Here is a 26,202-nt window from a genome sequence, read left to right on the forward strand (position 1 = left end):
TCAATGTATTCAATTTCATTACGAATCTTTTCTTTCACTTCTAGAATACCATGTAATCTATGGGAGAACACACTCTGTTTCAAATACCCACTAAGAAAATATCTGGAGCTGTCATATTTGACCAACACAAAGGCCATGGAACATTACCAGATTGGGAGACGATGCTTACAGGACAGAACCTCTGCAAAGTCTGCAAAAGTGTTTGAAACAAAATATGTTCTCCCATGGATTAAATGATATTTAAGGGCCGTATTCATAAACGAGACTTTGAATGAAGACTTTCCAAAGTCGACTTTCGTAGTGAAGTTTAACTTTGTTAAAAGTCCTATTCATAGACAATACTTCCGAGACTTTGACTTTGACTTCAGTAAGTCGAGATTTGACGATCTTGTTCTAATGTTGGCAATCACAATCACTGCTTTCTAAACGAATTAAATTAATAGATAGTTGAAATAGAGTAGGCATTGCCACAATCAAAGCCATCTTTTGAGACACAAATCAATGAAACAATTGAACATTGGTACATGTTAAGTGATTGTTAGCTGTTCTTGCAGCTTTATATAAGAATAATAATTATTCGTGGGCTTAGTGTGAAACTAATGTAAGTAAAAACATTGACTTTTTAGATCTTTACACCAATATATAATAATTCGTTCTTCTACTTGGTCACAAAAAACCGTACGGTAACTCAGTTCCGAACAGTCTTGTACTCGTATATAATATAATAAAATTTGTAACTACAAAACATGAAATAGTATTGCCTGCTAAGAATTATGTTGTGAATAAAACATCGATTGTAATTTATTACGTCAGGTTCACATTAAGCCCTCGAATTATTTCATTATAACATAATTTTATTCTGAAAATATAGAAGATAAGAAGATGCCACTAATGACAGACTACTTAAAAATTAATTGAAATCAATTTTCAGAAAAAATTATTATGACGACCGCAGGATTAAAAATTAACTGTATATCCAACTGTAGGCTATAACATATTCTCTATAGAATTAAACAGCCAAATCAATATTAAGCCATCAATTATCTGTAGCGTAAAATCGCGATGAAATAAGAAATTCAATTATTGGAAGAGATAATCCTCTTTGATTATTATTGATAAATGAATGTTTAAACATGATGAGGATATAATACCGTCTGTTTATCAAATCTGTACCTCCATTAGAATTTATAATCTATAATAATACACTAAGGAACATGACTTTGACACTTTCGTCAAAGTGTCGACTGTGAATAGGAAAATGGTGACTTTGTACTTTCCAAAGTCAACTTTGGTCCAAAGTCTCGTCTATGAATATGATCCTAAGAGCTCGAGAACAAGGTTCAGCATGAAACTGAACACACTGGTCAGAAGTGACCAATATTGCAGTGCAAGTAGAGAAGGTTATCTGAAGGATGTGGCTTTTAAAAAATAACTTCAATTGTGTAAATAAACAAAATCCAAAAGTATAAATAAGCCATTAGGCTGTTGAAATACCAAGTGAGTCATTCAAAGTTTCATTACATTTTTAAAATAGTTTGCTACAGATATTCCATCTTGTATATCAATTTTTGGTTTATTCTTGGAGACATCAATAATTTTTCAATTCACTTTGATCACATTATGAGCAGTGGTAAGCTACTGTCATCCTCTGAGGAGTTTAGTGCTGAGAGGAATGCGGTTCCGACTAGTCTAGCGCGGTACTGGAGTGGGAGGGAACAGTGGCAGCGGCACTCTGGAAGTACAATCAAACTGAAAACATTTGCCCAATTTACGAGAGCAGTATGTCTATTAGTTTTCTAACGTATTTTTGGCGAGATAGAGATACAAGTATTGTACAAATTGTATTATTTATTTATTTATTTATATATATATTTATTTATTTATTTATTTATTCTGGTGAAGTTAAGGCCATCACACCACCAGAAATACAAATACAATAAAATAAATAAAAAGAAAAATCATAATACAATTACAATAATATAAATGAAAAGAAGAATCATACTATAAAATTTAGTGATTAGTAGAATTGAATTAAATTATATATTATTTCAATGTACCTAAGTACATATGATATTTCCATGCAGATATTCTGCGTCATCATACGATGACAGAGTAATGGAACAGAGAAAAATTCTCTCCGGCGCCGGGACTTGAACCCGGGTTTTCAGCTCTACATGCTGATGCTTTATCCACTAAGCCACACTAAATACAACCCTGGCGCCGAACAGAATTGTCTCTGATTGAGTTCCAACTCTTGGGTTCCCTCTAATGGCCGCCCTCTGCACTACGTCATAGATGTCTATGAACATAGGACCGAAGTCCACACACGGTCCTATGTTCAAGTAATGACAAGGAGAAAGAAAGGAAAGATGTGGAAAAGATATGGTAAGAAGTGAGAAGAAAAAAAATAATTTTTCTCTGATTCGTTACCTGGATTAGGACACAATTCACATGTAGGATTAGTGACACCAGCACGACATGCTTCACAGAACCAAGGCTCAGTTGAACACGAAGATACAGTGCTTGACACACTTGCTGTGTCAGACACTCCGTAGCAGCCTTCAAAAACGAAATGAAGTAAAAATTAAAAATTACAATTCGTTACTTCTGTTACAACCTTAGACCCGGTTGCAGAAACACCGATCAAAATATGATTAGCGATCAAGGACGGTTTGATTGGCATCAGTTCAATTTCTGTTGCACAAAGAACAATCAGTATTTGATCGGAGATCAGTCTTCCATCAGATTTGATCAACAGATTTTTGCTGGTTAAGTGACTGGTCATTGATCAAGTATTTATGTTGTTCTCTTTATAATGCAGTTACTGTAATTTATATAGTAAACAGATATAGCGTAACAATATTGTTTTCGACATAATGGATTCTTCTGATGAAGAAATTTTAGAATGAAAAATATTATTAAGAAAAAGGCATTTCCGTGACAGACATGAATTGTTTTTATGTATAATGACAGAGAATTTGAGCAAAGATTTAGATTAAGTAAGGATTCGTGTGTTTTGTTACTTTCAAAAATTGAAACAAATATATGCAGACAGACAAATCGAAACCTTCTACTTTCTTCTGTAAACGAAGTTCTAATAACGCTGACATTTTATGCTGTTGGAATTTTTCAGGCAGTCTTGGGTGATCTTGTTGGCATCCAGAAATCAATTATTTGTCGAGTAGTTAGGAATGTTACGTAAGAAAATGCTTTGTTACCGCAGGATCTCGTAAAGTCCCCAACCTCAGACAGAGAACGATTTGAAATACAGAGAGAATTTTCAGCCATGTCAGGATTTCCAAGAGTAATTGGTTGTATGGACTGCTCACATCCCCATCCAATCACCTGGTTGAAATGATGCTGAACTTTATCGAAATAGAAAAGTTCCTTTTCTGTGAATATACAGGCAATATGTAGTCTACACCATCATTGAAATTCTGGAATGTTGTAGCCCATTGGCAGGGTTCTACACATGACAACACAATATTTTTAATGAGTAGGTTACAAGCTCAATTTGTAAACAGAGAGATGGAAAACAGAATTATTTTGGGTTATGGAGGCTATGGATATTCCAATTTCTTGTCGACTCCCCTAGCAAATCTCACAACAGAAGCTCCCTCATGTTTGTTTTTTTTTTTTGTATACTTCGTTTTTTTTCACTATATTGTAGACTACAGTAGAACTTGGTTATAGCGACCTCGTTTTGTAAGACACCTCGCCTATAACGTCGAATATTGTGGTCCCAACTAATTCCCCATAAGATATAAGCTTTTCTACCTTGCTTAATACAACAAACGTATATGCGTCTGCCTTGCATATAACGTCATTTTCAACCTCGGTTTGGAATACGATTTTCTAAGAACCAAAATATTTTAAGATATATTTTGTTGAAATCTGGTAACCTGGCAAATTCTTTACTGTCCCCTTCTGCCATAGATCCCTGAAATGCAGGCAGATTCCCCACCCCATTGTAACCCGCCTGAATGCATGTGGTATTAACGGTAGCTGCTTGCGATCAATTTCGATAGGAAGTTTCACTAAATGGACGCATTTTAACGCAGTATGGCCACTAAAAGAAGAGTTTTAACATTGGAAGAAAAAGTTAAAGTGATTCATAAAATTGAGAATGGAATTAAAAAAGCTTACATGTGTCGTGAGTTTGGCCTAGTTCATTTCACAATTCAAACGATTTGGAAGAGCAAGGATAAAACTGTTGCTGCATTTGAACAGAATAGATCGAAGCTAGAGGAGGGAGCAGTGAAATTGTAACTGAATTTATGAACATACTCGTAGAACATAATTTAGAAAGTGTGCATTCGGCAAGTAGGAGACAACAGAGTAAAATGACTGATTAGGCCTACTTGACTCCTAAGTAAAGAAGTATAGTGAGTACAGAACAAACTGTTTTAATACAGAATACTGTATTTATAATTGTACGTGCACTTTATAATGTTCATGGTAGGCTTAAAAGTGAATACATAAATCTAAAATAAGCCTAATTAAGTTTGTTATTTTTCATTGTCCATCTCACTAGACTGATAATACTAATCTTGGTTACTACGACACTCGTTTATAACAACATAATGTTTAAGGTCCCTTGGATGTCGTTATAACCAAGTTCTACTGTATATACAAACAGAATCCGCCTGTTTCCTTTCTACAAAAAGCAACAAAACAGCAAAACATTCACTTGTTTTTTCTAGTCACCGCCCACTTGATGCATTCGTTTCGCGACATTTAAAGAGCATCAAATTGGCTGTGGTTGCTAAATAGCGCTGTTGTCAAATGCATTTCTTTCTCAAATCAGCAATTAGTAAATCGGAACAAGTTGATTGGAGATTCACGTTTGTGCAACGCAATGAACAATCAAATAAATCAGACGTCAACTGATTGGCGATCAGGGACTGATTTGCATTTCTGCAACTGGGCCAGTTCACCACAAAGAAACTACACAGTACTATGTAAAAACTACTATAACAAAATTCAGCTGAGGACTATGAACTTTGGAATAAATAAAAATCCTTAGCAATCCTCCTTTCAGAAGTGAAGTAAAGCCTGGGAATTCCATGTCACAGACTTAGAGCATGCAAAAGAAATTGTCAATGATATACAGAGATTTAGGCAAAATTTACTGGCACTTCTCGCTCACAATAAAATTCAACTCTGCTACTTATCATCATATCATCAGAAGTAATGAATTCTGTCTGTGGCTGACCTCAGAAAGTGAATTCAGGTTTGTATGATTAAAAGATATAAGGTAGGTTTCAGTTGACCACATCTCGAGATGTTATAAACCCATGCAAATTATAACATACTTCATTCGAGTATTGCTTTCGTCATATAAACAGTTTTCTTTCAAGATAAAAATTAATTTCCATATTTAAGAAGTAGGGAAGGAATTTATTTCCTTGTACATACAGTATTATCAATTCATATGGCATATAGAGTTATAAAAAGCTGATTTGCTTGATAACAAAACATTATTTATGATCACGTTTCCACATATCACATTTGATACATTATGAGCTTCTCAAAATAATTATGTTCATCAATTATACAACAAATATTATAATTAAAACTTTTATAAAAGACGAAAAAATTTCCTACCTTCGTGAACAGTAACACCACAACCATCACATTCAACAATTTCATTTGCATCATCACTTCTGTCACCTAAACAGCCACAACAAATGAGCACTTTAACGGCTTCTTTCAAATCAAACTGCAACATAACCAAAGAATCACAATTATATTTCTGAACATTATTTTTTACACAGTGACAAAATTTCAACATAATGATAACATTGTATTTCCATGATAAGAATTTTGTAAAGAAGTTTCGTTTTTAACATCCCAGCAAACTCAACTCTGACATTTTTACATTCTATATAAGATAAGAAAATAAACAATGAAACATAAACTGAACGCACCTTCACAGTATATACTGTCTTTACACAACTGAGTTTTGTATGTGTACATACACACACACATATGAATGCACACACACACTATATTGATGTGTTAAGATACGGTCACACATCGTTACTTTTGCTGCGCAACTTTTGTACTGCAGCTGCAAAAGTTGCGTGTCATGTTCACACATAAGCCAAAAGTAGCGCGCTTCACGCTACTTTTCATGCTGTCCAACCCAAGTGCAGCAAAAGTTGCAACTGGAGGTTGCGAGTCTGTTCACACACAAGGCGCTACTTTTGCAGCCGCAGTCATGCTGCAGGTTTCCATCTCTGTGGACTTCTCAATATACATTTTGTGTTTATGTTCGCATTATTATGAAACTCCTGCGTTAGCTTACTTATCTACTGTATTATTTGCTTTTCTATCCTAACTAGTATTCAGAAATTGGCATTATTTTTACTATAAAGCTATTAAAACGCCCATATACTTAAATGATAACCAACAGCATATTCACGGAATCAATGTTGGCAACCCTCCTGTTTGAAACTAAGTTATGGAAAATTAAAAAAATGAATTATATCGTCAGCAAATATACTCAGACTGTGTTGAACATTTAGTAACTGTTACAAATAATTTATTTTCATCGTACCTAACATTAAAATACATCTAAACAATAAAAGTATTATTGGCACATTTGGGTGGCAACACTGGCCGCAACCACAGCAAAAGTTTCAACAAAACCAATATCAAAAATGCTGTGACTGCAACACCGAGAATCCTGTTCACACTTCGCTACTTCTAAGCTGCGTGCAGCATGAAAAAGTAGCGGGCAGCAGGTTCAGCAGCTGCTATTTTTCGGGTTACCGAAGATAAAAAATGGAACATTTTAATAATAATAATAATAATAATAATAATAATAATAATAATAAAACAGAAATTATTCCAGAAATCTCACGTAAAACTGCAGTAGCAAAATTCAGACTGCTTACGGAACATGATTATTTGGCCAAACACTTGCATAAAATAGGACGTTACACGAAATCCTAATTGTCCTCTATGCCACAAAGAAGAAGAAATGACTGCAGAACATCTACAAACCTGTGAAGTTCTACCCGTTGGATCCACCACAGAGAAATATTGGAGAACAAGAGTGCTAATGGCTTCGTTACCAAAGCCCAGCAATGGATAACAACAACAGAACGTTCATTTTCTGTGCTTAGAAGGCTGAAAACCTATACAAGATTCTCTATGAGTCAAGACCAGTTGAATTAACTTGTATTATTGAACATGCATTCCGATCTCATGAGAGAACTTAACATCGATTGAATAGTCAACGAGTTCATCAGTAAAACATCCGTCAAGAGAAATACTTTTCAGGTTCTATCATCATAGGTAATTATAGGTCTAAAATGTTTCTAAGTATTTATTTCATATTTTCACAACAAAATTATATTGAGAGTTTATAAATGTAGGTAGCACAGTTTATAACATGAAAACCTCGGATTTTTAGGTTCGTTTAGCCTAGGCTGAAACAAACATTCTTTAATACACCTGGTTTCAGGCAATATCATCACTTGAGAGTTTCTCGTGAAACATACGTACATTTGGGGATCTTTACATAAAATTGTTGCAACTATCTTATACGAGCCTAAAAATCCGAGATCTAAACACGAGCATGCCCCAAGAATTTCTAAAGTTGGCGCTTGTGATGGTATCTTAGTCTCAACAACATTCTGATTTTCAACTTGTACCATAAACTACACTTTAATTATTCTATAAATTATTCAGACTGTGTTTTTTTTTTTTGGCATACAACAAAGAGAATTATGCAACCATTAAAAATGGAGCTCTGTTTATATAAAGCAGCCTGATGAACCACTGTTTTAGTCATGAATCATTCTGCATATAAAGTCTGAAGAGTAACCTGGCGATTCACGTGATGATGAAATGCCACATACCATTTGCCACTCTATTAGGTTATCGTTAAATATATGATAAGCATTTATGAGTTAGTCAGAAATCATAGCATATTTTAGGCACAATTCCAGTGTCTATCTTCGAGACTTAGAAAACAATTAAAATCTAAATCGCACTAGCTTCTCCAGAGGAACGAAGTCAGCAAATTATGTGCTCCGCAATACTTATCAAGAAACCAGTATTTTTCTGGAGATATACACTGACTGGCAAAAAAATACTGATCACTTGAAAAAAATACTAAAAGTAAAGTTTAAATGTAAATTATGAAGTAATCTCAGAAATAACATAACTATTATTGTACTAAATTTAAAAATTACACTTTTATTAATTTTTGACACGTAAATTCACGCCTTTCACATCAATTAATCTTCGGTTTATCGCCTAACAACGGAGTGTGTTTCTGTGCTGAACATGTAGGGTAGGTCATCTTAAACAATTGAAGAGGTTTTATTACTTTATTGCTTCCTTTCCTTTTTGAAAATGAATAACAACTGTCGAAAATGGTTTGTTTGCCATTTCGTCAGTAAGTTTAGTTCAGACAATGCCTTTGTCACCCCAAGACATTGCCAGAGCTGTTGCTCTCATTTATGACTGACGCAGCCTCTGTTACGCCGCTGCTACCATAGGCGCACCATACACCACGGTGCAAGAGGCTGTGAAACGGTTCCGGGAAACACAGAGTTACTCCAAAGACCTGATTCTGGCAGAAAAAGGAAGACTTCAGCCCGAGATGACCGATTTCTCGTCAGCCAGGTTCTAAGAAACCACCATACCACTCAGAATCGATAACATGTGAGGGGTGTTAATATGAGCGAGAGGACTGTTCGACGATGCCTTGGAGAAGAAAATCTTCGATCACGACGACCTGCTACGGGACTAGATCTGACCAGACAGTACTGTCTTCAGTTCGCTCGTCAGCATGTCAATGGACTGTGCAGCAGTGGAGCAGTGTGCTGTTCTCTGGTGAGTCCAGGTTCTCCCTGAAATCCCCAAATCGTAGGGAAAGAGTCTGGAGACGATCTGGAGAGCGGTACGCAGAGTGCACATTGTCTGCAAGGACACCATTCAGTGAAGGTTCCGTGATGGTGTGAGGCGGCATCTCCATGGAGGCCCGAACAGAATTGGTGATTGTCGAGAATGGTAGTCTCAACACTCACCGCGACATCAACGAGATTCTCGTCGATCACGTCGTGCCCTTTGCTCCATTCATTGGAGACAATGCTCGTCCACATGCAGCACGCTGCGTATCACAGTATCTTGATGCATTGGAGATTGTTCGTCTCAACTGGCCAGCTCAGAGTCCCAACCTAAACCCTATTGAACATCTCTGGGATAGGTTGGGTAGACGTATCCGAGATCGTAATCCTGTTCCGGAGAACTTAGGTGATCTGTGGGTGGCACTCCAAGAGGAATGGGACAATATCGACCAGAGAAACATTATAACCTTAATTGAGATCATGCCTGAGAGAATGGCGGCTGTAATTAGGGCCAGAGGGGGGACACACTGGATACTGAGTGTTTGTTTCAGTTATTGATAGTGTGAATTTAAGTTTTGTGCATCATCATCATCATTTTCAGTTAAGTTTAGTGGACAAACATTAAGCTGAAAGTTAAGTGAAAAATTTTACAAAATTTCAACAATAGTGTAGATTTATGAACACATGACGGTCATTGACTCAAAATTGGTGTGAAAGGTATGAATTTACATATCACAAGTTCATAAAAGTGTAATCTTTAAATTGAGTACGATTACAGTTATGTTATTTCTGGGATTACTTCATAATTTACATTTAAACTTGACTTTTAGTATTTCTTTCAAGTGATCGGTTTTTTTTTTTCCAGTCAGTGTACATACAGCAACAAATGATTAAAACAAATACACAGTACAAACACACGTACATACACCGCATTCTGCCACTGTCACATTTGTAAAAAAAGTTAACAAATGTACCTGATGTTTTGATTCAGCCTGCCGTTGTTTTGCTTGCTGAATCACATCTCCAATTGTCAAGTTTTGATGAACAGCTGCTGGATGTTTTACATCTGGAAGAATTTCTCCAGCACTGTCTTCTGAATCATCAGCATCATCATCATCGTCGTCATCGTCATCATCCTCATTTGCACCATCTGTCAAGAATATGTTAAAAACATAAGTGACTTGTCATATAAAACCAGTGTACATGGTTTCATATAGACCAGATGTAAAAATGTGACTTGCGGAGCGATTTCCCCTCATTACCTCCTACTACCGCTATGGAATTGAGGCAGGATCACGTGGCTTTGACATAAACAACCCCTCTCTCAGCATCACATCAGTGCAGTAGGCTATAAGGAGAGTGGTAATACATCATGTACGATATCTCCTCATTTACATCCCTCGCCAATCTAAATGCAGCTACAGACGATTTGCGTGGTAAATCGGGAATTAACTGTGGATTACGATGCAGAGAAAGTTCCATTTTTTCCCTTGAGATTGTGTTATCAAATTTTGTTTGTTGAAGTCTAAGTATGTAGATTTAATAAATCTTTTCACAGAGTAATACATAGATTTAGTAACAGGTCTGTAAGTAGCAGTGCTGCCTTCTTTGCTAAAGCATCCACATTCTCGTTTCCCAGGATTCCACAGTGGGACGGTACCTATCCATTGAAATATAATTCTTTTAGTGTTATTAATTGAGAGAGCATTTTAGTTATTTCTGCTGTTTAAGACGAGACTATTGATAGAATAGCTGCTTTGGAGTCTGACAATATAACTGCATTCTTAAATTTATTGATGTGGCATAGAAGATTCCTGAGACTTTCACTTATTGCAACGATTTCTCCATCAAAACTTGTTGTTCCATACCCAAGAGATCTATAAAGTGAGAAGAGACAGCACGTAATACCTGCACCGGCACCTTGTTCTCTGGAGATCAAGGATCCGTCAGTGCATAAATGAAGCCAGTTTTGTGGAGGGTACCTAATATTAATTGTCTCTACAGACAATTGGTTTAGTATTTCAGTGTTTACGTCTGATGGAGTTATGCCACAGCAGACTGATTAGCAATTTTGTAAAATATATATATGAATTTTGGTGTCATCTGCAGGCAAATAATTAAAACTATCTAAAAAAAAAAAATACCTGAGCACACGATTTTTTATTTTTCACTCTCAGCACTGAGTTTTAGTACTTGCTTGCTCACTTTTCCTCCATTTTGTATAATTTGTATTCTGTAACAACAGACCAACACAAAGTTTGTTATCGCAAAATTTACATCATATTACTGTAACGGTTAATAATGGCTTGCTTGGTACTGAAATTGTGTTCTTTCATGCTCAGAATTGGTTGAATTTAAACAAAATTCATTGAGCTTATAATGAATGCCAACTAAATAACTCAATATCTGTTGTTGTTTTCTAATGCCAGGCGTTTTACTTTATTGTCAAACGCCTGGCATTAGAAAACAACAACAACATATCTCTAAAAATGATTCTGCTGGTTGGTCTGTTGTTGCATAGCGGCCAGGTAGCTCAATTGGTAGAGCAGATGGCTACGGACTGGAAGGTCTGTGGTTCGATCCTGGGTGACGACGGAATTTTCTCGTGCTAAACTTCCAGAATAGCCCTGAGGCTCACTCAGCCTCCTGTCAAATTGGGTACTGGGTCTTTCTTGGGGATAAAAGGTGGTTGGGGCGTGGTGCCAACCACACCACCTCATTCTAGTGCCAGGGTCAAGAAAGCATGGGGCTCTACCTTTATGTTTTCCAAGTACCTTCATGGCATGTGATATCTTTACCTTTTTTTTTTAATCTCTGTTGCTGCATAACTTTGTCCATATATCACATGTCACTTATATTGTAGAAGCGTTAATATTCGACACACAGAACTTCACCCCATGAAATTAAAATCCTGACTGATTATTTTTTCTTCTATTCTACTTCGCCTCCTACTATCTGTTTACGGTCACGAAGTACAAAGGCTCACACAGTCTCGTTATCCTTTAGACTAAATTTTAGTATAAACATACAGCATTGTGAAGGCTTCCCTCTAGTCGCGTTTGCAATAATAAAATAACTTTAGATATTTACTGTTCCTTAAGGTTGATGAATAAATACATTTGTTGTGTAGAGGCACAAACAGTGTACGAAAATGATTCCTTAGCTGTGAATTGCGAGCACATGCATGTCTCCAGAAAATAAATTGTTGAACATGTATGCAGATCCCATACTTTTGAATGCTGTAGTTCACAGATAATACATCAGGGAACATGTATATATAGCGCGCGCGCACACACACACACACACACACACACACACACGAGTATGTATATACCTTGATTAAACGAGCGTTGAGCGACTTCCGCTGATTTTGGAATAGTCACTGACGCACTTAGGTTAGGTTAGATTAGTTAAGGCTTTTATTATCCCGTGAAGATGAAGGTGAAAGCGATTCAGTGTGATTTTTTGTTTTCTATGTTGGCAGTTGAAGTACATCGGTATCTATTTCAAAATCGGCAGAAGCCGCTCAACGCTCGTTTCACCTATATTTTTTTTTTTCATTTTTTATATATTTAACTGTGCTACTTACTGCAATAATTTTAATTTCAGAGAAAAATAATTAAAAAATTAGGCCAATTTTAAATTTATTTGTGATAGGCCTAAAGTAGTAAAACACATCGTATTTAATCTTTCAAATGTGCCAAACCCTAAATCTCAACTACATTACTGTTTGTGAAAAGTGCAACACCCAGAAAGAATGGCCCAAATGACTCCAAACTCGGGAGATGTGTAGAACACTGTACCACCAATAATTGATTAAGTTTCCGGAGAGATGGCATACACATAGGCCCAACAGTGACGTCTCTTGTGTCACCAGCAAGGTCAATGTTTTGCCCTGCTCAGTCAGTGCAGAGCTTCCAAAGGAAATGGAAACGTGAAAGCTAGTGCAGGTATGCCTCGCCGACATGGAAGGGCGCAATATCAGCACATGAGTGAGTTCGAACGAGGCAGAACATTGGTTGGCAGAGGTTGGTCTCTGGAAAGCAGGTTCGTCATACTGTGACATTTCGGCTCATACAGGGAATACTGCTACGACAGTGATGCGTGTGTGGGACCAGTGGATAGAAGAGGATCATATGCAGAAATGAGTGGGTACTGGACCATGTAATGTGAGATAACCACCATCTTGACTGCATGGCCATGACGGACCATACAGCTTCATCCACAGTGTTGAGTCAATGTTGGAGTACTGCAATGGGTGTGGATCTGTCTGCGTCAATGGTTCATCACCGTCTTTTGAGGGCTGGACTAGTGGCTTGCACGCCATTGCATCGGCTTCTATTGTCAATTCCATTGTGTCTCACTTTAAAAAGGGCGAAGTCAATCAAGTATTACAGCCATCTCATTGGTCCAGAAAAGATCTTTTGAAGAGGCAACAATATTCCCATGTGAGTGTGAGACTACTGCGGGAATTGCATAATCAACCTGATGATTGGCGCAACTATTTGGGGATGGATGTTGAGACATAAACCAATTTGTTTGTCAACCACGCTGCTCATAAACTCTCTCAGGGTGCTTTAGTCGTCTAAAAATCCAAGTGTGTCAAAATACTAAAAAAGATGGTTTTTATACATCGTCCTCCCTTGCACCAGAATGAATTCAGTTCATTTGCCAACTGCTTGAGATAGGTGTTTCGGATGGAATTACTTTTTTTTTGTAACTGTGTCCCTGGTTGCTAATGTATCTACTTCTTTGTACTTTTCTATTAGTGCATCATATGTTTGAGCTTTTTTAACGTGATCACTGTAGGTACTCCTTGCTTTCAATTTTCCACAAACAAGGAAAGTTATAAAACTTTTTAGAGTTAAAATGTTAAAAGTTGTTGTTTTCTAATGCCAGGCATTTAACAATAAAGTCATTTGACCTCTTGCATTCCAATATTTTTCAAAGATATTGTCATGGTTAGCACCTGAAGCACAGATTTTGAGGTGTTCCGAATCCATTTCTTGGTTTGAGTTGCACAATGGGCAGTTAGGGGACTGATATATTGCAATATTCTATGCAGATGCTTGGCCAAACAGTCATGGTCTGTTGCCAATCTAAATGCAGCTACAGATGATTTGCGTGGTAAATCTGGAATTAACTGTGGATTATGATGCAGAGAGTTCCATTTTTTCCCTAGAGATTGTGTTATCAAATTTTGTTTGTTGAAGTCCAAGTATGTAGATTTAATAAATCTTTTCACAGAGCAATACATAGATTTAGTAACAGGTCTGTAAGTAGCAGTGATGCCCTTCTTTGCTAAAGCATCCGCATTCTCGTTTCCCAGGATTCCACAATGGGATGGTATCCATTGGAATACAATTCTTTTATTGAGTGTTATTAGTTGAGAGAGCATTTTATTTATTTCTGCTGTTTGAGATGAAGGTGTGTGTTTAGAGACTATTGATAGAATAGCTGCTCTGGAGTCTGACAATATAACTGCATTCTTAAATTTATTGATGTGGCATACAAGATTCCTGAGACTTTCACTTATTGCAATGATTTCTCCATCAAAACTTGTTGTTCCATATCCAAGAGATCTATAAAGTGAGAAGAGACAGCACGTAACACCTGCACCTTGTTCCCTGGAGATCAGGATCCGTCGGTGTGTTACCTCTTTTAAAAATTGTAACACTTTTAACATTTTAATCAAGTCTTAAAGTGAACAATAAAAAATAATGAACAAGGAAAGGTTCGATACAGCTGTTAAAAACCGATGTGAATACTGTCAAAGATCAAACATTACCACAGAACACATGGGACTAAATACATCAAAAGAAAAAGGAGAACTGAAGGAGGCATTGTGAGAAGTTGAAGAGGGGTGTCCAGATGCACTGACTTGCTTGTGCATTTCTCGGAAAATTAAGAAGTTACATACTTTCAGTTTAGATTTAAAAAAGAGTTGTGCACAAGTAAAACTCTACACTCATTTTTTAAATCATCACGCCATCCCTCTTTCTGTGTTCCAAAATCCATTATGCTGTCTTCACTGCAATACTTTAATTCAGTCTTGTCGTCTTGTGTTAAGTTGAAGTGAACAATTTCTTTGGAATTTCATAATAATGTCTTAATTGTATAAAGCCAGACCCAAGTGCTTAGCACAAATTAATAATTCAATCATATAATGTGCTGTGTTATTTCATCACAAGTATTACATCATCGGTAAGATTTACCTTTGATGGTACTATTCTTACATCGATGTGCTTTCAGTGTGCAATGCTCTATTTGACAAACACGTATGAGTTACTTCTTAGTTTCAGAAGATTCCTTTTCATCGACATTTAGCATTAACAGGAAGGTCTTGGCATATCTCAAACCTTTCTCAGGCTTCAGTAACAACAATGACTTGCATAGATATCTCTTGAGAGAGTCCCACAGCAGATCCTGGCCCTAGAAAAAGGTACATTAAGTACTGCTTTGCCACGAAATCTGTGACTTTGCTTCTAAAATTTCCTTTAAGTCCATGAACCCATTTGAGTTTAACTCTGTTCTGTTCTCCTAGATCAATCAGTGTTAATTATAAGCAGTTTTGTAAAAAAACGTAAAGGCATCATAATAATTTAAATGTGCAATTTTTATAATCTTCAATATAAATCTCAGTTACAGAGCAAGTTTAATAAAAATCCAATGATTACATTGGAAACTGTGGTGTTATTTGTAATTTTTTCAATTACTGACATGCGACTACATTCATAACAATTTTACTATTTTTTTTCTTCAACGACTTCACAGATTTCAGTACAATTTTAAAGGAGGCTATTCACTCAGGTATGTAACACATGTACAAGGTCTCAGCAAAATTGGAAACAGTGGGTGACATGGTCTGGATGAATTGACATGAAATGACTCATATATGATATTCAAAACTGGCATGTGCTCAATAAAGAAATTAACAATGCAAAGGAAAATCATTTTACTAAGTTTTTACAGAACATGGATTACACTAACGATGGAAAAAAAAACACACAAATTCATACATTAATATAAACGTTAATAAGAAGAAAGCTGAAACTCCTTTTGTTCACAATAACAAAATACACAGGATGCAGATAGGCCTATAGCAGAATTATTCAGTCAACATTATGCTAATGCTCATATATTAACAAGAGTGGAAGAAATCTAATAAAATATCTAAGAAATGAACTGAAACAACTTATAAAAGCTGGCATTAGTAGCAAACATACTATTTTTACCTAACATTTCAGTATAAAGGAAATAAATACTGCAATAAATAATGTAACAAACAAGAAGTCACCAGGGCCAGATAATATAAACCCTGAATTTAGTAAGAAAAAAAAAAAACCTTGGAAAAACTGGTACAATCTCTGAAGTGCAGACCTCCAGGTTGAATTGGCAACAGCTCTTTTTGACAGCTGATAAACTTGAGGTAAGGTAACTTGTATCGTGCATCGGCATGAGAACCAACATTATTGTGAACAGCAATTTTGGCTTAATTCATTTCAGTTATTACTCCAAAATTTAGAAAAACTTAACCTTTAATGTGTCTGTTTAAGCTGATATTTCAAACAGCTTGTTATTAACCATCGGAAACCTTTTTCATTAATCATTGCTAATTTAAAAATCTTCCTTTTTCATTTATCTCATTCACTGAATCAATGTTTGGGTTAACTGTAATTGTATGTATTAAATGGAATAAGCTAAAGTGGTCTTGTTACCTCTGTTGCTACTGAATTGAAATGTTTGCAGTAAGCGTATTTAATTGAAAGCTGATGCACTTAAAGGTTCGTCGCCATTTGGTTATGATTACGAATGATCTATTTGTAAACTGTATGTACATCTGATTGATCTAACTTGTCAAATAAATTTTCATTTTGTTAACCTGAGTGTTTAATTCATTGGTAGGTTAAAGATGGGAAGTTACATTTACCTGTTCAGTCTACTTCCTGTGGCTACATCATAAGCATAATAATTCACGGCTGACTTTAATATGTATTAATAATTAATTATTGTTTTTATTTAAGAAGTTAAAAGTTTTATTTTATTATATACAGTAAACTCTCGATAAGACGTGCCTGCTTATTACGCTATCCCGTGTAATACGCTTTTTTTTGTCCAGTCCCTGCACATTTCATATATAACGCCTTTATAAAATATCCTGTTTGTTGCGCTCAAGTCCCGAATAATATGCTGTTTTCGTGGAATATTTTCGATGTAATTTTCAGCAATGTACTGTAATAGCAATGAAACATCTTGGTCATTGAACTCACTGGTGCCATTAACCTGAAAAGTTTTGGTATTCGACCCTTTACCTGAGCATTTAAACCTTCATACTTCATACCTTAGTATACCCCACCCTCTTGTTACTCTCTTTTATTTGACTCCTTACCTGCGTGGTTAAAGCCTACATACAGTTACAATACCTCACCCTCTTGCTAACCCTCTCTCTCAAACAGCATTCCTCACTCGGTCGTAATAAAATTCTGGAAATTTTTGCTGGGCAGTTTGTTGTCCTTTTGTGTATTGAAGTGTCTGTGAATGTGATTACAAGGAGTGTTAAACGAAAAGCCCTTTCTGTGTCTGAAAAATTGGAAATCTCACGAAAGTACGATGAGAACAGAACTCTTACTCAGAAACAACTCTCTGATTCATTAAGAATCCCATCATCAATATTAAGAATGATGATAAAAAAATCGCGACTCAATCACTACAGCTGTGACATTGTCGGGAGGATATAATCGCAGGAAACTGAAGTGTGGTAAACATGAGGACTTGGAGAACACGCACACGGCAAACAACTATACATGACTTTTTTTTTCGGAAAGAATTAAGTACAGTACATATTGTAAATGTCTTTGACGTATAGTACAGTAATTACATAATGGAGTAATACTATATTACCTTTCATGAATCATGTGTTTCAATAAAGAAAAATGCTAATAGATACTGTATATAAGTCAAAATTAGTATACCCGCCTAATACACGGTCCCGGTTAATATGCAGTTTACACCCGGTCTCTTGAACAGCGTCTTATCGGGGTTTACTGTAGTTCAAATCATATTTCCTCTCCATCTTAAGTTATATGTCGACCAAAGACAGGAGCCAAAAATAAAAAAAGAAACTGTTATTATAAGGGTAAAATAATGACGAAAACTTTTTTCATTTTATTAATGTATTAAAAAAATTAATATAATAAAAAGGTCTCCAAATAGCACCACGTTGATTTCGACATGTAGCCTCAACAACAAGAAACTAACTCTTTATCACTGAGCTAAGTACTGCAGTAAGAACTTGAATTGTAACGAGTAACCAGTGTAGACTACTTCACTCCCATACTGTAAGCAATCAAGTGTTTATGTCATAATAGTCACTGTTAAATACTTCGAGGCATTACCTGTTCTATTTCCCATTTATGAAACATTTCTTCAAAAGACTGTTATGTTTATAAATAGCTATCGAGCATTACAACTACAATAATTATGCAAGCTTGTGAATATAGCTTGGCTTTCCCAAACGATCACAGAAGTATTGGATTCACACTTGGTCTTAAAGATACAGTCACTTTCATTTTGACCAAGGATACTTACTATTGAAAGCAGAAGGATTCGAACTAGCGGCACTGTCCATACTCTGAAGCATTTCTATGCCTTTAACCAGAGAGCTATACAAGCAGTTGACATATTTTTAGAAGCTATAAATCAGATATAAATGCAAATAGTTTTATTAACAGATAGGAGTGTTACCGGGGAAGAGGTTGTGCTATTTACTAAACATTCAATCGACTTCCAGGCGATGTTGCCACTTGGTACTTGTGTAAATGGTGTTTATAAAAACTTATTACTGTATATTTGTAATGTGAAAAATTAAGACTAACGGAGATTCGAACCTTCTAAAACCAATTTTATCTGGTTTAGACCCATGCTTAAGCCACCTACGCTACAATGGCTCATACTTTAATTTGGCATATTATGTAGCTTTTTCGTTTCGATAGATTTAGTATTTATCAATTTCATTGCTATTTCACTCTTCAGAGGCCCTGATTCAGCTAGAATCAACCCTTTGTTTTATTTTATAACATATTTTAGAACAAAATACAGCACATTTGCATGGTTTAATTGTGCCATCTTGTGAACTGGAGCTTCAAGGAGACAGGCATGTGCACTGTTCTGTTTTTAGAACTTAGACATCTGTCGCCAGCCCATTCTTTTTTAACCTTATTGTACATTGTTTTTTGGGGTAATTGTCCAGCAATGTCCACGAATACATTTTTGGGCCTACATATTTTCTCTTATGAACTACATAATATTCTGCCCACAAGAAAAAAAAAGTAATAACGTCTTGTTACATGAACATACTGTAATGTAAGTATCACTATTTTTCAGTGACAGAACCCATACAAAAATTTAGGTAGGCCTAGATGCGGAGAGGGACCATATTCCACCATGATCGTACCATGAAGATTTTTCTGATGAAATAAGTTAATTTTACACAGCAAATTTCAGTCTTTCAACACCTTATCACAAAAGCTTCTCATATTCCATAATATTGCCTTAAATTAAACTCCTTATTGCCTCAAAGGTTAACCTAGTTCTCCTTTGACCACATACTGTTCATAACAGAAAATATTCTCTCAATGGTGCTGTATTTCCAGGAAGACAAAAAAATTAATTCTACAATATTACACAAGTGTTGAAACTCTAGGTGTGTTTCGCTTATTTCAGAAAAAAAAAAATCTGTACCCATCTATCAGATACAGGAATGTTTTTCTTTATTCGATGTAGTCGCCCTGAGTGGCACAATAGGTATAGCGCTGGCCTTCTGTGCCCAAGGTTGCAGATTCGTTGGCATTTAAGTGTGCTTAAATGTGACAGGCTCATGTCACTAGATTTAGTGGCATGTAAAAGAACTCCTGTGGGACAAAATTCCGGCACACCGGTGATGCTGATATAACCTCAGTAGTTGCAAGTCTTGTTAAATAAACCATAATTTAAATTTTTTATTCACTGTACCCAGCTGCCTCACAATTATAGATTTATCTGCTCCATGAGCAATGGTAAAAAGGACATTACAATGTTCGCAGATCACTTTGTTCCATCACTACACAACTTGTTCAATTTAATAAATTTGAATTATTTCTGGAGATCGTCATTAAAACTACACTTTCACCTTTTTGACATTGCAAGGATATGTTTAAAGCTTTAAAAATAATACTTAATCACTTAGAATATGAAAAAAATATGAAATTTCAGCCACCAGCATGAATAACAAAACTACTGGTTAGCATACAGGAAAATTAAAACCCGTCATCAACGAAAATACAAGTATACTGATAGTACTTTGTAAAACAGGACAAGACAGACATTTTTAATAAAACAATAGGATGGCCAGGAAATAAATACATAAAAACCAGTACTAGCCATTCAAAATGGTATATATGGTCAGCCTACTTGAAATCCAGTGAGAATCTTTCACAATATGAATTCCTATTTATTTACTGGCTTTTAAGGAACCCACAGATTCATTGCCACCCTCACATAAGCCCACCATTGGTCCCTATTCTGAGCAAGATTAATCCAGTCTCTATCATCATATCCCACCTCCCTCAAATCCATTTTAATATTATCTTCCCATCTACGTCTCGGTCTCCCTAAAGGTCTTTTTCCCTCTGGCCTCCCAACTAATACTCTATACGCATTTCTGGATTTGCCCATGCGTGCTACATGCCCTGCCCATCTCAAACGTCTGGATTTAATGTTCCTAATTATGTCAGGTGAAGAATACAATGCGTGCAGTTCTGTGTTGTGTAACTTTCTCCATTCTCCTGTAACTTCATCCCTCTTAGCCCCAAATATTTTCCTAAGCACCTTATTCTCAAACACCCTTAATCTCTGTTCCCCTCTCAAAGTGAGAGTCCAAGTTTCACAACCATACAGAACAACCGGTAATATAACTGTTTTATAAATTCTAACTTTCAGATTTTTCGACAGCAGACTGGATGATAAAAGTTTCTCAACCGAATAATAACAGGCTTTCATGTGATATCTAGGTAACTGATCAAAAGTCTGTTCCAATTCCTCATAGAAGCTATCCTTTATATGGTCGTCTTTCTCTTCTGTAGGGGCATGAGCATTTATAACTACGATATCGCACCATCTACCCTTAAGTACTAAATACAATAACCTATCACTGATAAATTCGACCTTTTTTACTGCTGATTTTATCCTTTTTATGAATAAAGAATCCTGTTCCTAATTGGTGATTATCGTTTCTTTCCCCATAATACAACAAATAATCTCCTATTTGTGATATGTCGTTCCCATCTAACCTAACCTCCTGTACTCCCACAAAGTCTATTCTATATCTAGCTAGTTCTTTTGCTACTAACGTTACCCCTCCTGTTCTATATAGTCTTGTAACATTGCAAGTACCAAATCTCAAAACCTTATTCCTTTGCTGTGGTCATGTCAGAGAATCAGTCCCATTCCAAGGCTTATTTGAAGGTTTCGTAACAAGCTGTTTTTTAAGGTGATGGGTTGTTAGCCCTTCGCCCAACCCCCCAAGCTGAGGAGCACCCCTCATCGGCTGTCTGCGACTGCTTATTCAATATATTCACAGCTACCCTCCATATCTGGAGGCCGTCTCCTCGATCCACAACACGAGGACGCGCCATGCCGTGGTGATAGGGACCCACAATACATGGATGCATTCCTACTACACTGATAAAAGTAAAATCACTCGAAACACACATTCCAAGTACACCAAACTGATCAACAAACAGTGGAGCACAGATTACCATATGTGTACGTCCTGTATGAAACTGCAGATAAGTGCGTGCAACAACAACTCAAGTTGTTACGCATATTCTAGACCTTACTCACCTTTTTAATATTTTGTTACAGGCCTAGAGCAAATTGTAAGTGTAAAAAAAATTAGATGCATGCCAGATTCCCTGTCATATCTTATACAAATAAAGAGGGAGGGAAGGGGAGGGGAGGAGGATAAAAGACGAAGGCTGTAAATTTCAACACATTACAAATTAAACTTCTGCTCTTGAAATTAATACGCGCTTTAAGAGAACCAGGTAAAAAATGAGTAATTATTTACTTTATGGGTTTACTGCAGGCCTATTTGGCATATATTAGTGGTAGCATCCGAACGTGGAGATTGTGTTGCACTATTCTTTACCCTCTGCCAACCTGTACTTTAGCTGATGGCGCGAACTTATTCAGAACTCCTTGATTTGACTTGGGGAATATGTACAAACTACTAAAATCGGGGAAATCTTAAAGAACAGATCGTAGAAGCTCTGCCCACTATCCCCTCTACTTTCCTCTCCTACTAGTTCACCAGACACTCATAGTGGACAAAAGTGGAATTGAAAGTGCCATCTACTAAGCAAAATTAGAACTCCGTCCTGCCTGCCTCACTTCCTCTCTCGCTCTTTCTCTCTCCATATCTTTCTTCTTTTCTCATTTCTTCTGCTCGCACTAGGATACGATCTGTCGAACTTATCAAGCAAAAGCACGCACGCTGTTGGTTAACGTGCCTTAAACTACTCGGCTAACTTACTAGAGAGCCATTCCACGAAAATAAGGAAAAAGACCAATAATTTTTTATATTTATAATAGCATTTTTTCAATTAAAGAACATTAGTTTGAACCCTAAACTCTTATTTTATAACGAAATTAGAATTTTTTAAAAATACCAATGTTGTTTTTTTGGCTAAGTGTTTGCATAGCTGTGTGCAACTGAGTTTCAGTTGTCAATAATGCCAACGTTTGCAGCATTGTAGCAGTTAAATAAACAAGAAGCCATCTTTACTTTTGGAGGGAATGGAGACTGTGAATGTTGATTAGTTCCATCCTGATACAAAAACGTTTATAGGTAAGTTGATTTTGTACATATCAGCAGGTACATAATAACTTAACAGTGTGTAACATCCGTTACAAAAATTAAACAAAAGTTTTTATAATGCAGATAGAACTGAAATCTCATAAGCCAATCTTTGTAAAAGTAAGCATATGGACATGTTCTTTCTATTTACACCTTAAAGAAGGATTATTTCTGAATATGTAACAAAATAGTACTGTAACGGATGTTACATTGCACTGCCATACACATATATTACCGTATCCAATATTGTCCAAAAGATCATATCAATCTTAATTTTGAAGAGAATAATTTTAGGTTATGTTAGTACTTGAGTCAATGGCATTACTGTCAACATCAGTTCATTGTTTTGTTATTATTTATTGTTATTTAGTAATTTATTATTTGTTGCAGACAATGACCCCAACACCAACTTATAAAAATAGAATGCAAAAATGCAGAGCTAAGAAGAAGGAAAATGTAGAAAAGTGGAAAGAATACTTGGAAAAAGATCGTCTGAGGAATAAAAGGAATCGAGAACGAGAAAAGGTCGCTTGTGAAAATTATGACAATGCTCTAAAAGCAAGGAGGGAGAAAATTAGACTGCGAGTTCAGGCATGGAGAAGAAAGAAAGCATTGGAGAAAACAAATAATGGTTTACTTCAAACTCCACCTGAAACATATAAATGTAAAAATACTCTTCACAAAGCTGTTTCTAAAGCCTGCAGAGCTCTTCCTTACAGCCCTAACAAAAAGAAAGCAGTCCTGAACCAGTTAGTTAAACAGTCATTTGGTGCTGCATTATTTACTGTTAAGAAACCACCTGCTACTAGAAGACACTCTGTGGATGTTAGGACTGTGAAAGACTTCTATAATAGTAACGAAATTAGCTGGCAGACTCCAGGGACGCGTCAGTTCAAATCTGTAAAAGATAAGGAAACAGGAATGCGATCTCATAAACAAAAGTGTTACCTTATCATGAACATTTCTGAAGCTCACCAAGTTTTCCAGGAAAAATTTGATGTCAAAATTTCAAGATCTAAATTTTATGACTTGAGACCAGAGAATGTGTTTCCAGTGGCTACCACACCTCATAATGTCTGTGTTTGTCTTCTTCATGCAAATTTTTCATTTCTAATTGATAATGTCTCTAAGTTCATAAATTCTGAAACTCCAATGACACACAATACACTATTGAATACAATGTGTTGCAGTTTGGATAGTGTACAGTGTATGACAAATGATTGCAATAAATGCCATTATGATGTTTCAGTGTTTCTTAAACCTGACACTGACCTTTTGCAAGAAGTGAAGTGGAAGAAATGGGAGAAGCACAACAGTGGGCAATTAACATTGGCCTCAAAAACATCGACTTTAAAATCAATTTTGACAGAAATTAACAACAGTTTGCCAGCCTTCAAGTGCCATGTTTTTGTTCAGAAACAGCAAGCCAAGTATTTTGATGAGAAGAAAACTGCTTTAAAGCCAGGTGAAGTAGTTCTTCAAGTGGATTATGCCGAAAATTACAGCCTTATTCTTCAGGATAAGTGCAAAGTGCACATTGGCAACATCCACAAGTAACATTATTTACAGCATGTTTTTGGCATGAGAAAGGAATTTCATCCTATGTGGTAGTAAGTGATGATTTAACACATTCCAAAGAATCAGCTTGGTTATTTTTAAAATCTATTGTTTCAGACTTTCAGAAGGAGACTGATTGTTCATTAATGACACACCTGTACATATTTTCTGACAACTGTGCAGCCCAGTTTAGAAGCAAATTTACTGTGCACAATTTATGTTACTTAGCTGATGACTTAAATGTTGTGTATGTTGAATGGAATACTTTTGCACCAGGTCATGGCAAGGGAGCAGTCGATGCTATTGGTGGACAAGTGAAGAGAACAGTCTGGACAGCTGTCAAATCAAGATCTGTTACATTGAGTACTTGTGAAGATTTTTATAATTGTGCAAGAGAACTAAGTCCTACAGTCAACATACTTTATGTTGCAAAAAGTGATGTTGATAGCACGGCTTCCTTCCTGAATGAAAGATGGAAGGATGTACAAGAAATCCATGGAATAAGAAAATTTCACCATTTTCAGAAGGCAGATAACAATTTTATCTTCTGTGGCCTCACTGCTGGTTCTCATTTGGAAAAAGTCCAAGTTACTAAATCAACTACCAGCAATTCCTGGAGGCGCTTATTTTATAATGAAGTGTATACTGACTCTGAAGAAGAAGAAGAAGAAGAAGAAGAAGAAGAAGAAGAAGAAGAAGAAGAAGAAGAAGAAGAAGAAGAAGAAGAAGAAGAAGCTAGCATTCCTCCAAATACCATCTCCAGATTATCTACAGACTCTTCCTTGACTGCCACTGAACTGTTACCATGTAATATTAACCCAGGAAAATATGTTTTGGTGACTTTTGGAATAAGTAGGCCTAATAAATTTGATAAGTACAGATATGTTGGTATATGCCAAACTCATGTTGACGATGATGATGAAGTTCGCGTTGTGTTTCTGAAGCTACATGGGAAGACAGGTAGATTATTTAAAATAGATGAACGTGATGAAAAGTACATCAGGTATGAACAGATAGTAAAAATTATATCACCACCTAAAATAGTACAAAGGGAGCCAGGGTCTTTTATGAGTTCACTAATCCTGTCGATGTATATGAAAAAAATGTTTAAAATTGTGAGATTAATAACTTGTAATGACAAAAAGTGATCCCAAGAACTCATTATTTTAAGTTGTTTTATTTTGTATGTCTCTATTTGTAGGCTTCCATGCATATTTTATATAAACTTGCTGTTTGGTACTTACTTGTAACATCCGTTACACTTTGTAGGTAACATCTGTTACAAAGAATATTAAATAATTTTTCTTCATATTTAAATATTTCTGTGAGTTCAATATTTACCAGACCTCTTTCAAACCTTCTGCATCAGCTCACCAAAAATGAGAATCATCATTGGCCATAGTGAACAGAGTTTTTATGGATACTAAGTGAGGTAACACTTCCATTTATTGTAACATCCGTTACAGCTTTTTTTTTTATGGGACTCCTATATGGTTTGTACTTTTAGGTTCTTGTTTTCAGTAGTCAGACAAATTAATACTCAAGTGAATTAGGATGGCAAGAATTGATATTATGTATTAAACTTTAATAAATATTGAACTATATATGAGTAAATTGTAACATCCGTTACAAATGGAATGGCTCTAGATGAATTGCTGGAAGAGGGAAAATAAATCTACTTATGTTCAATGGGGACTACAACAATCAATCTTCTTAATGTATACAGCTGTTTCCTGACAACATAAAGTCCACTATAGTATATTCAGTTGTTTTTCATGAGAAATGAGGGGTATTTTGATCGGTGTTCATTATAGATGCCTGTTGCTAGTAGCCAGAGTTGGGGTGTAGTCAATATATACTGCAGGGCTGTCTTCTGCAACTGGT

At 36.0% G+C, this 26,202-nt stretch overlaps 1 protein-coding gene across 3 annotated transcripts in view; it reads right to left on the minus strand.

Annotated features, from left to right (window-relative positions):
* Positions 1-26,202, minus strand: part of LOC138691084 (PHD finger protein 14) — a 71,262-nt gene that overhangs the window by 42,547 nt on the left and 2,513 nt on the right. For all 3 annotated transcript variants that reach the window (XM_069812784.1, XM_069812785.1, XM_069812786.1), the window contains exons 3-5: positions 9,842-10,017; positions 5,608-5,722; positions 2,431-2,559 (exon numbers count right to left, since the gene is read on the minus strand). In XM_069812784.1, the coding sequence (XP_069668885.1) occupies positions 2,431-2,559; positions 5,608-5,722; positions 9,842-10,017 (420 nt within the window). The remainder of the gene's footprint in view (positions 1-2,430; positions 2,560-5,607; positions 5,723-9,841; positions 10,018-26,202) is intronic.

Source organism: Periplaneta americana, chromosome 16 (genome assembly GCF_040183065.1).
Source record: "Periplaneta americana isolate PAMFEO1 chromosome 16, P.americana_PAMFEO1_priV1, whole genome shotgun sequence".
Taxonomy (NCBI): domain Eukaryota; kingdom Metazoa; phylum Arthropoda; class Insecta; order Blattodea; family Blattidae; genus Periplaneta; species Periplaneta americana.